Source organism: Mytilus edulis, chromosome 4, assembly GCF_963676685.1.
Source record: "Mytilus edulis chromosome 4, xbMytEdul2.2, whole genome shotgun sequence".
Taxonomy (NCBI): Eukaryota; Metazoa; Mollusca; class Bivalvia; order Mytilida; family Mytilidae; genus Mytilus; species Mytilus edulis.
In genome coordinates, this window is record NC_092347.1 from 22,226,036 (window position 1) to 22,239,649 (window position 13,614).

At 30.4% G+C, this 13,614-nt stretch overlaps 1 protein-coding gene across 1 annotated transcript in view; it reads right to left on the reverse strand.

Annotated features, from left to right (window-relative positions):
• LOC139519228 (uncharacterized) overlaps positions 1–12,779 on the reverse strand; it is a 28,396-nt gene extending 15,617 nt beyond the window's left edge. Inside the window, exon 1 of the mRNA XM_071311171.1 lies at positions 12,643–12,779. Coding sequence (XP_071167272.1) covers positions 12,643–12,688 — 46 coding nt within the window. The 5' untranslated portion in view covers positions 12,689–12,779. The remainder of the gene's footprint in view (positions 1–12,642) is intronic.
• Positions 12,780–13,614: the final 835 nt, after the last annotated feature.

Consider the following 13,614-nt stretch of genomic DNA (forward strand, 5'->3'; position numbering starts at 1 on the left):
CTTTAAATATTTTTTATATACCCAAAAAAATTATTGCCGTTTTTCTGGCATCCTCTACAACACAGGCCATCTCCCTCAGTTGGTTCACATCCAGTACAAGGAACATCTTTATACGGATTTTTGATTGGACAGTTCTTTGGAACGTTACAACCTATAGCTGTTATAAAAAATGAAATATTTTAATAACAGTGAAAATTATAAAAAAAAGAAGTGGACAGAAATGTGTTAGAGTAACAAAAACAATTAAAAACATTCAACTTTAATTCTAGGCGAGTTGTCAACAGCGGCGAAGCCGCGGATAACAATGAGTTTTCGAGGGGTACCTATCTACTCTATCACCCTCTCAGCTATGTGTTATTTAATTTATTATACTGAATGTCCTGGACATGACTCCTATCATCATTGTCTTTTACAGATACATTATATTAAAAAGTATTTTCTAGGGACGTCACGTTCATAACAACGTTACGGGTATTAGAACAATCAACATAAGTGAAGCAACACTATCGTGTTAGCCAATCAAAATATGGCATTTTAACGTGAAGTATAATAATGTGATATAATATATTAACTTTTTTCAACAATTTAAACTTTTGTGTATTGAAATACAACCTGTCTAAACAAACAATCAAAACGTTCTCATACTTCAATGTGTATATACTTATAAAATACTACCAAATCACAATGGAAAAATAATTAACAAAAATTATGCACTATAAAACATACAAGACTTAAAAAGTCTTTTATATTGTTTTCAAAGAAATACCAAAAGAGGGACGAAAGTTACCAAAGGGACAGTCAAACTCATGAATCTAAAACAAATTGCAAATGTTTAGCTTCTCTCTTTTGCAAAAATACCTCTTGACAGTAGAAAATCCGACTATCAAAGAATCCGTTTTAAAAACTATACTTTACTTATCTTCCTCGAATAAGTCATTGTTAAGTATTTGCATTAATCATTGTTTTAATCTTGCATCTGGATAACGAAGACACAAAACAAGAACATTAACAGAAACCGAAGGAATCGTTTGAACTCTAAAAAAGAGTGAAACTGGATGTATTGTCAGTTATGAACGCATAACTGCAGTTTTAATTCACATTCACTACATTTTTTAAAATCTGTAACATGTAACACAACATTTGAAATTTAGTTTATTTACACGTTAAATCTGTAATCTGATATAAAAGAGCTGAAAACTTTTATTTTATCAAATAAACCTAATGATACTTACGTGGAATGTTTACTACAAACAAATCAAACAAAATATTATTAGTATTCACAATTGGTATAAGATTCATGTTTACCACAATTATCCATTTAGGAACGTTTACTACAAACAAATTAAACAAACTGTTATTAGTATTCACAATTGGTATAAGATTTCTTCAAAAATCAAATTCAATTTACCGCTATTGAGAATGGAAAGTATTATCTATCATAACTGTATGCCTAATTTTCATACAAGACTCATCACTAGTGAAACAAAAGATAGTAAACTCATAATAAGGTCTTGTGTCTAACTTTGTTTTTTGTAAGGTTCGTGTTGCTATTGTTTCTAGTTTAAAGGTTACTAATTACTGTTTAGCTAGCAAAGCAACCAGATTCAATCCACCATTTTCTACATAAGAAAATTCCTAGTCCAAGGTAGGAATATGACATTTTTCATCCATTCGTTTGATGTGTTTGAGCTTTTGATTTTGCCATTTGATAAGGAACTTTCCGTTTTGGATTTCAACGGAGTTAATTTTTTTTGTGATTTTCCTCTTTTCGTATTTTGTTCTTTTTCACCATACTATTGTCTACTGTAATATGAATAATGTATATAATGTACATACCTCTCTGTCTATGTGTTTTTCACGGTAATTCCTATCTCAATAAAATGGCATTATTTCATATTTTACTTTTACAGATAATTGATACATTCATGACATACCTTTCATACTTGTTTGTCCTACAATAGACATCAAAAATATATCTAAATAATTGCAAGTTATAAGTAAGATTCAGTGTACATTTCATATCAAAATATGTATGATAATCCAATCTAAGAAGTAAATTTTAATCTAGTTATATGAAAAGGAAAAATAAATTGCCTGCCCTGTGATCGTTACACTGACGGTTTTGTTAATTTTATGTAAAGATCCATTACATTTTGTGCGAAAAAAACCCCATTTGGAGTGAAATTAGAATTAATAAAGAACAGAAGAAGTTAAAAGAGTATTTCTTAAACTCACTTGACACGCCTTGGGCTGAAAAAGAAGAGATGTCAGATTATAAGATGTAATTTTGATGTTTTACCCGTTAAAATACATGTAGTTATGAACAGTTACAATTGACTACCCTGGCGTCCATGTCTCTTCATTTAAAGCCAACGCTAACACATGAGACAATATGCCAACGTCCCGCTTTTACAACTATCGCCGCGGGAAACAAAACGATGATATTAGTTAAAGAAAAATCAAAAAAATCAAGAGTATTCTTTTATTTTTCTTATTAATAATTGAATTTATCGTTGCAGTTATACTCGAATAGAAAATTATAACCAGCTGTAGAGAAAAACTAAAATACAAACAATTGTCAATCTCTAAATTTTAATTAAAATTTTATCTTCTGCCATCTTTGATACCTGCATATGTTATTTGATATGCTGACTACAAGAAACAAACAGTTACCAGCGTTTTGCACTTTTTTCCTACTAAACAAACTATCTTACACATTGTAAATGTAGTACAAACTAGATCGTTTGATATCTTTTTTATACAATACATAACTTATCCATCCCACCATAGCATTTTTGACTAGTTATTGAATTGTACCTTCGCAATTTCATAGGTCTTCAGTTTTGCAAATACATAGTCTAGACCTGTAATTCTGTGTAAAATTAACTGAAAACAAAAACAATTGCTTTCTTGTCAGGTTTTTTTTTGTGAAGTGTATTATGTATTTGATTATTAGAATTGTTTGTCTCGAGCTGACATCATTGTATTTTCATGCGCAATGATTTTGATATCATTCACGCATATTACTTTTAGTTGGTCGATGGAGGTTACCATTAACCTACAAGGTTGTATTCAGCCAAACTCATAAATCGAAAATAAACTGACAACGCCATGGCTAACAATGAAAAAGAAAAGCAGACAAACAATAGTTTACCTGACATAAAATAGAAAACTAAAGAATAAACAACACGAACCCCACCAAAAACTGTGGGTGAACTCATTTACATGTAGATTGTAGATTTATAGACCATTATTCTTGATTGAATCATCTCTTTCGTTAAAACAGACTTACCTGCAAACATAGCTAATGACCAGCAGTCTTGAGCACCACACACTTCGCACAATGAGGGGGTACGCAAATAACTTCCTGAAATTTTAACGAGATTTGAAAATAGTCATTATGACATTTTTGTTACTATTGTTATATTCATAAATAACAATTTAAAATGTTTATTAAGGATTTCTTTTACATTGTTGCAATGTTTGACGGATACAAATGTTCAAATATACCATAATATATCATAAAATCTAAATTAACAAAAAAACCGAATTCCAAGGACTACATTTGTCAGGGTTTATATGGTATTGATATAAAGATTTTTCTACATTTGTAAATCTTTATAACAAGAGAATACATGTGTCTTTTTGTTTCATTTTTAAAAATTCGATACTTGATTGTGCCGTCGTGCACATCAGCTATTATCAACGTGTTTTTTTGGAACCCATATTTGTTAACATCCTTTGGTCCCTGGTGTATACTTATCTCACCCCAAATAACATGTTATTGTAAATGTGTATAAAGAAGTTGCATTTGACCTGTTTTTCGAATTTACCTTTCAGAATCTGAATGACTATGGGTAATTTCATTATTTGTACACAAAAATGAAAATAGCCTTACGTCATTGGTTGAATTTCAATTGTTTGATACGTTTTCAACCAATCACAACGTGTTGATGACGCTTTTGAAAATATTACCCAGAATGCATTAGATTATGATACGACCAATTACTTGCTGCATTTATGTCCTCATTCCTTAGTTTTTCCTTGGTCATGGTAATGTTCATCCTGTTGGTAATTGTATCGGACAGATTTGGGTGCAAATAATTTTATGACAAATTATATGCATTTGGGAGATTTTTACCATGTGTTGCTCATTGTTTTTTATTTGTCTTTGTTGTCTTTTTTCAGTGAGTCGACTGATAGAGGTTGGCGAGTGTAATTTACTGTCCAATATTATTGGTTATTTTTTTCATTTTATGGATCATGTTAAATTTTATGTATTATGTTAAATTATGTTTAGTATCGTTAGTATAGTATAGTTTTTTAAGGGGCCAGCTGAAGGACGCCTCCGGATGTGGGAGTTTCTATCTACATTGAATACCCATTATTGGCCTTCAGCTGTTCTCTGCTTTATAGTCGGGTGGTTGTCTCTTTGACACATTCCCCATTTCCTTTCCTAATTATATATATATATATATATTTCATGTGTACTTATGTATTTATTATTAGTCATAAATTACTTACTAAAGGGTTTTGTATACAGAACCACATTTTGACCTGATAGATCAACAGCCATCTCTTTTAGACATCTAAACCTGAATCCAGAACTGAAAATAAATCAAATCAAAATACAGAAGAATCGAGCGAATTATGTGGTCTTCAAACGCATTTACACCGTTAGTGTTTAAGGAATTCCGCTGAATATGTGTCACCACCATGTGAATTCATACTACGTCAGATATTCATATTTTGAAGCTGAATCGCATGAAAAGCTGAATCTTCCCGAATAAGAATGTACAACGGGAATAAATTTTTATTCTGCGTTATTTAAACGACGAAGTCAGTTGGATCATGACCTTTAAGCAGCTAGTGTTTCAGTTCAGGCATATTGAAAGAAATGTACATAACAACAAATATAAAATTAAATAAGATTTAGATAACAAATTTGGATAATTTTAAACATGTATGGGTGAACAATACAAGCAGGACACGAAACAATAAATGTTACAGCTAATGATAATTAATTGTAATTCCTTATTCTTGCAAATATTAACTTATATTCAGAACAGAATCATCTCGGCTCTTGAATGATAAAAAATAAGATAAAGAACTATTTCCCTTTTCCAAAAATATTTTCGGAAAGTTTAAAAAAAATCCTGACTTGTAAGTTGAAGAACAAAGTCTTATTCATTTCAATTAATAAAGTATTTTAAATGGTCATAATAATAGATTACCGTTGAACGATAAACGGTCCATTCTTTTCAAAACACTCCCTCGTTTCACCTGTTCCATGTGAAATTGCCAAAGTAGGATGTTTGCAATGGAATTGAAAAATTACATTTTCCCCTGGATCGTTAATTTTGATATATCTCCCTACCTCCTGCCTTCGACATGCATAATTGCACAGACCTTCAGCTACAAACAAATTTAGAGTTTAAGTCTTATTTTGATATTTTAAGATATTATCCGTTAAAGTATATACCTACGTGCAGACATTATACGTTCAACTATTCTGGATAACCATATGTTATGGTAATTTTCTGTACAAAGCTAAAACAATATTGTCATTTACCTCAAAAGCTTACCAAATCTTTGAATAGACTTATTCGCAAGTAAAATATGTTTCGATACTGTTGTTAAGTCACTAAAGATGGCATTGTTTGGAAATGCTATTGATTCAACCATAGGTTAGTTGCATTGGAAATAAAATCATTTATTATATAACAAGTTGTTAGCATTATACGGATTTTGTTTATCTCTTTTGATTTATTAATGCATGATACTTAATCCGTAACGGGAGATATTTAAGTTGATTTTCGAATAATGAAGATATATATCTTTCAACTTGATAAATTTAATTGAGGTCTGGAACTGGCAACGTCAGTAACTGATTGTAGTACATTGTTAATTTATGTTAGTTTCTTCTGTAACATATTAAAACGTGAGACTAGGACTTTTGTATAACAGAATGTTACTTTCCATTTATCTGTAGTCACACCTGATTGATGCAGACATATATAGCTTCCTGTTAAGACATATTATAGAATTGGTACTTCTAATCAGGATTTCCTTAATAGAGGGGTTGTGCTTACAATGCAGCTTTCAAGCGGATATAACATGGTTAGACCGTTCGTCATATGGTCGTTTAATGTCTTTTCAAAGAATCTATCTAGATGGGGTTTTTTGTTTGTTTTTGAGAAACATCTGTATGAATTCGGATTCATATGAGTACCCCAAAAAATCAAGTCGAACAGTATGAAAAAACAAACGATTTGTGAGCAAGGTCAATATTAACATGAAACCATTTAAACCATGACGATTTCAAAATGTAAAGTGTTGGATTCTGGAAAAATATCTTATTCCGACAAATGCAATGCAAGCGAAGTTTAAAAATATTTCAAACATTAAACATTTGCATGATATAGGTTTAGTAAAATATATTTAATAATAATTATCACCCCTTCAAATTCAAAATAAAACATGTTGAATGAAGATTTTTTGCCCTTATACAGTTTACCTATATTGTGTTGATTTGCCCTTTTAATTTAGTTAAAATAATTCTCTATTAACAGCCATATTGGTTTAATTTTGTCAAAATAAGCTAAGAAACATCGATGATGAATTATTCACTTGCACGTGAATAATTCGACCTGATTAAATTCGTATGCATGTGAACTCCAATTAAACCTCTTAGCTAGAGATGAATTATGCATGACTGATGCGTGTTATGCAATTTATAGAAAAGTGTGTCAACACTAAATTTGAAACAAATGTAAATCATTGAATTGACTTACTCGATAAAAAAAAGATAATTGTTATACAGGTAAAATTAACTTAATGTTTTTTCCCTTACAATTGAAATCAAACAGACTTGGAAAAATCATTAGCATGAGGTCCATATATCTATATATATATTTAGATTTATGTTAATATAGTGTAATTTGAATATCTGTTGTTTTCGGGGCCATGTTAAGAGGAGAACAATGACACAACAGAAACACAACATTAAAATGTAATACACATAGAAACGTAAAGTTTCCCATGTTTTCCTGTGCAAAACAAGATTTTGAGGTACAACACGCTACAACTATATGTTAGGTTTTGTATCCCTTCGATTCATTTTGCATATGACGTGTTATAACGTTTGTCATTGCGTTGTTTTGTAAATTAGAATATTTACAAACGAAATACATATATCCATAAAAATATTGCGCGGCATATTGGCTTACTATCAAAACTTCCAAATCAGTACAGAGTGTTTCCAGAACAATATACATTAAAGGGGCATTTATGGAACGCCAACACTGTCTTGTTATGACCATTTTCAGTATATTATGTGCATTTTACCTTAATATGGTGTGCAGTTGTCATCATATGATGTGCAAACACCTTTATATGATGTGCAAATATCCTTATATGATGTGCAAACATCCTTATATGATGTGCAAACCTCATTATATGATGTGCAAACATACTTATATGATGTGCAAACATACTTATATGATGTGCATATATACTTATATGATGTGCATATATACTTATAAGATGTGCTTATATACTTATATGATGTGCAAATGTATTTATATGATGTGCAAATGAACCTATATGATGTGCGAATGTACTTTAATGATGTGCAAAGATCCTTATATGATGTGCAAACATTCTTATATCATGTGCAAATATACGTATATGATGTGTACATATCACATTATAAGATGTGCAGTTACCATTATATTATGTGCAAATATCTTTATATGATGTGGTTGTGTCATTATATTATGTGGTTTGGTTTACTTCATTATATGATGTCTGTCGAAACGTCATTATATGATGTGCTTTCATCGTCCTTAAGGTCAATGAACATGATTACGATCTGCTTCTGGAAACTATAAACCTCGCTAAAATATGTGTCTATCGCTAACGAGAGTGCAATTAATAGGAAAAATGAGACAATGCAATTAAACAAAACATTCAAACATTTCGGAGGAAGATTAAGATCAATGAATACAAGAGCTAATTGGAGAAATTTGAAGCCGTGACGAAAATATGATAAAACACATTTTGAGGCTCTTTATAGGTTGCTATTTGGGTTAAGCAAAGGCTACGTGTTGCAGGTCGTACTTTGATCTATGAGTGTTTACTCTTACAAATTATGACTTGGATGAAGAGTTTTCTCATTGGCTCTCATGCCACATCTTCTTATTCCTATTCATTGCAAAATACATCATTGAACTCACAGTCAGTTTTAAAAATAGTTCACAACAATAGCTATAAAATAATATAATCATGCATAATATGGCGAGATGGTTTGTTTTATAAAATGTTATTAAATAATATAAATGGTGAGATGTATAATGTAGTGTTACTCCTCCAAACAATCAAAGTCGGAAATATTTGTGTTAGGAAGTGTACATGTAGTGTTTTGTACTTCCTTAATTTGTCTTTGAAACAATCTTTTTTCCACAGAAAAAGCCAAAATATCCAAATTCGGAGACTGCATGCTTAATCCACGTACTGCCCGCAAAATGCAAAATGGTCAGGTTTGGTAATGTTCACATATTTGTATATACAGATTGTTTATTTTCAACTTATTTAAATGGAGATTTTTTTAATTGCTAATAAAATTCTGTAACTTGAGTATGTCAACAGATTTGGAGTGACGTCATCGGCTTCTGAGATACAGAGGGGTTGATTCCTGTTGAAATTTTTTGGATTTTATTTTTCATCCGATTAGATGGTATTCTTTTCCTTGTGAACTCATTTTGATCCTTTTCGGTAATGTCAAAGGATTTTATGTAGTTCATACGGTTATTTAGTTGAAAGGGGAAAAAAAAAAAAAAAAAAAAAAACACTGAAAATCAAACTTTGCCAAACTTTTCAATTTAGGGTATTTGATATTTTTATTTTCCAACAAAGATTTATTAAGTGATGCCTGTCTTTTGCATTATGTTCCTGGTTTCCGTCTCTTTAAATCCTAACTGTGTCCACCTTATTACTGTGTCTACACTCTTTGTTTCAACACATGCCCAATTGTTACGTGATTTCACTTGCATCTTCTAGAAATTATAATTCGGAATACTTTGCTTGCTTGTGACAATGGTGTTCGACAAGGAGAAAACTTATCACCTTTTCTATTTTCTTTACTGTTGATTGACTAAAAAAAATTCTTAGTGAGTAAAAAGTTTACAGGACTTAACAGAACTATATCAGAAGATCTGGAAAGAGAATTAGAAAAATATCTTAAGGTGTTTAATATATTGTGTCGAGTACTCGAAAACCAGTCCCGAAGAAGCTTTGTTCATTAAAAAAAAACCTGACTAAAGACTTTTGAAACCTCTCTCTCTTGTTTTGTATATATTGTAAAGTTATTATTGTTATCTCTGTACTGATGTCACTTCAACTCGGTGTATTTCATTTGATTTCAGCTTTATTTTTATTATGTTTTTGTGCATATATTTCACAACTTCAATATAGATGGTTATTGATGTATGCTTGATGTGCAGTGGCAAATTGATATGCATATTCGTAAAAGAACATGTTACAGCTATCTTCCTTATGTATGTAGTTTAAAGGTTTGGTTGATTTGCTTGCTTTGTTTGTATAATATCTATTCCTGTTGGAACAAATATTCTATACCATTTATTCCGTTAGGAACATATTCTATACCATTTATTCCGTTAGGAACATATTCTGTAATATTTATTCCTGTGGAAATAGTATTGCAGAATATATTTTCCTTTCGGAACTTATATTATGAAGGAAATTCTATTCCGTGACAGACAAACGCATTTGTTTATTTTTTATTTTTTTTTAAATGAACAAAGCTTCTACATGTATACGTCATATTACAAATATTTCCGAATTTGTATGGTTTTGGAGGAGTAACACTACATTATACATCTCACCATTTATATTCTTTAATAACATTTTATAAAACAAACCATCTCGCCATATTATGCATGAGTAGATAATTTTATAGCTGTTGTTGTGAAATATTTTTTAAACTGACTGTGAGTTCAATGATGTATTTTGCAATGAATAGAAATAAGAAGATGTGGTATGAGAGCCAATGAGAAAATTCTCCAACCAAGTCATAATTTGTAAGAGTAAACACTCATAGGTCAAATTTTAGTACGACCTTCAATACGAAGCCTTTGCTTAACCCAAATAGCAACCTATAAAGAGCCTCAAAATTTGTTTTACTATATTTTCGTCACAGCTTCAAATTTCTCCAATTAGCTCTGGTATTAATTGATCTTAAACTCCCTCCGAAATGGTTGAATGTTTTGTTTAATAGCATTTTCTCATTTTTCCTATTAATTGCACTCTCGTTAGCGATAGACACATATTTTAGCGAGGTTTATAGTTTCCAGAAGCAGATCGGAATCAGTTATGACATAGACAGTAATTTCTAATCGTAATCATGTTCATTGACCATAAGGACGATGAAAGCACATCTTATAATGACGTTTCGACATCATATAATGAACTCAACCAAACTACATAATATAAGATTACAAGCACATAATATAACGACACAACCACATCATATAAAAATATTTGCACATAATATAATGGTAACTGCACATCATATAATGATATGTACACATCATATAATGATATGTACACATCATATAATGATATGTAAACATCATATAATGATATGTACACATCATATAATGATATGTACACATCATATAAGTATATTTGCAAATAATATAAGTATATTTGCATATGATATAAGGATATTTGCACATAATATAAATACATTTGATCATCATACAAGAATGTTTGAACATCATATACGAATGTTTGCACATCATATAAGTACATTCGCACATCATATAAGTACATTCGCACATCATATAAGTACAAATGCACATCATATAAGTATATTTGCACTTCATATAAGTATGTAAGCACATCATATAAGTATATATGCACATCATATAATGATGTTTGCACATCATATAATGATGTTTGCACATCATATAATGATGTTTGCACATCATATAAGGATATGAGCACATCATGTAAAGGTGTTTGCACATTATATAATGACAATTGCACATCATATAATGAAAATGGTCATAACAAGACAGTGTTGGCGTTCCAATGGCACTAGCTGTCAAATTCATGTTCACCGATTTGACTCAAATTCCTATATTTTAGTGATAACTATGTTAAACATGTATCCTTATTATTAAAAGTCTATTTTTTTTTACAGGGAATGGGCTCGATAATATGTAGCTCCGATTCGTGTGTATAAAAAGTACAATCACAAAATTACAGAACTACGAAGAAATTTCAAAACGGAAAGTCCCTTATTGAACGGAAAATCAAATGATAAAACACATGAAACGAATGGACAACAACTGTCATATTCCTGACATGGTACAGGCATTTTCAAATGTAGAAAATGGTGGATTAAACCTGGATTGATAGCGCTAAACCTCTCAGTTGTATGACAGTTGCAAATTCAATTATGTTTACAACGATGAGTGAACAAAACAGACTTTGTAGGTAGAATTGACAAAATAAGGGTACAATATTTAAGTATAGACTCCATCTTATCAATTATCGAGTTGATTTTGGAAGACCTACGATGACCGTAAAGGGATATAAACATACATAAAGATACATTTATGTATAAATAGATTAAGCAAACTCGTGCAATTTGAATTATCTAAGTCTCTTTGATTTGATATGATAGATTTAAAATAAATATCTATCATCGTTTTTACCTGTATAAGAATGATTTTTGTTGATTAAATCAGTCAATCAAATGAATTACTTTTGTTTCACTTTCAATGTTGACATTCTTTTCCTTTAAATAACGATTCTGTGTTATCCATCTCTATCTAAGGGGTTAAATTGAAGTTCACATGTATACAGATTCAGTGAGGTCGAATTTTTCACTTGCATATGAAAAAATTCATACCCAATATTTCTTAGCTTATTTTTACAAAATTGAACCATACTTGCTGCTTAAAAGGAATTATTATTTCACTATTTCATTTTCATTAATGATTGAACAAAAAAAATAATATTTTAGATTTTTTTATATATCACGTAGCTAGTGCCCCTTTAAATTATAGTTTCCTACTACAAATTTCGTATGACAACTTATATACCATCTTCCCAAGTCCACGGATTTAATGAAAATGTGTTTTATAAGATTTGCTTAATAACATTCTAACTTTGAAAATTTATATTTACACATCTTACTCAAAATTTCCCCTATAAATATTTTGAGAGTAACATGAAAAAGCTTTACTTTGCAATTTATTTGGTTGTCGTCATTTCTCGTGACAATATACATCATGTACCTTAATCCTGTTGGAAAGCTTCTAGATTGAAGACATCAGAATGGTGTATAAGTATACAAGGATATGCTTGTAGTAATAAATGGCCTCTTTTCATTTGGAATTTTATTCGATACATTTGCGATTTATTTTGATGCATTTTATTATGAATTATTAAAAAATAAAAGAGACAAAAATTTAAACATCCTTTTTTTTTAAATCACTCTAAAACTATTTTTGTTTCTCTTTCAAGCTGATACTAGGTGGGCTTATATCTCAGTACTCAGATAAAGATGTGCAAAAGTAATAGAATAAATATGCATTAAAACGGCCTTACCTGCATATACAAACGTTATGATTAAAATTAAAACGTTCATCAACATGATGATAAAATAACCTTATCAGTTCCTTTTGGTTGTAGACTGGAAAATAACTGATGTTACATAATAAAGTGTGTCAATATGATTAATGTTATTCATGCATGCATGTTTTTGTTGATAAATTATTCTTTTTATAAGAATGATCATAATAGCTTGATATATTCTACCTTTCTTTTGTTGACGTGTCAAAGTAACTGATTTAGATTTATTTATATGCACAAACTAGAATGCATTGTTTCTTAATTGATCATGATCATCAATACAAGTTATTATTACACTCGTTCACACATGATTGACATTAAAATCAACCTTTATTATTAGCGAACATAGAATTTTAAATAACTCGTAGCATATTCCTTGTCAACTATATAGACTTTCTGGTGTATTGCAGGTTTACGATGGCAGAAACAACAATATTATGTTTAGATATGAACTTTCAGCCTATTACAATGTTGGCGGTTTTTTTTTTATTTCCATGATATACAAAGCCGCTCCTAAAATCAAGGATTCTTTATATGACTCAGACTTACTACTAGGTGTTTCGTTACGTTATTAATACGGCGGATAACACATGTGGAGTAAAATCTGCTTACCCTTCTCGAGCACCTGGGATCACGTTAAGTTTTAGGTGTTCGTGCTGCTCAGCCTTAAGTTTTATTTGTTGTGTCTTGTTTACTATTGTTTGTCTTTTTTAGCCATGGCGTTGTCATTTCATTTCCGACTTATGAGTTTGTATGACACTTAGTATCTTTTGCTTCTCTTTTAAGTTATTAATCTCTTAGCACATTTTTTGGATTACATCATGATTTTGATTCGTTAATCATATACACGTTATATATAGTCTTTTCGAAGATTGAGACACATACAGCGGGTTAAATTGGTCTAATGTTACAAAATGAACGCTTTGTTATGAAAATTTCATATAACAA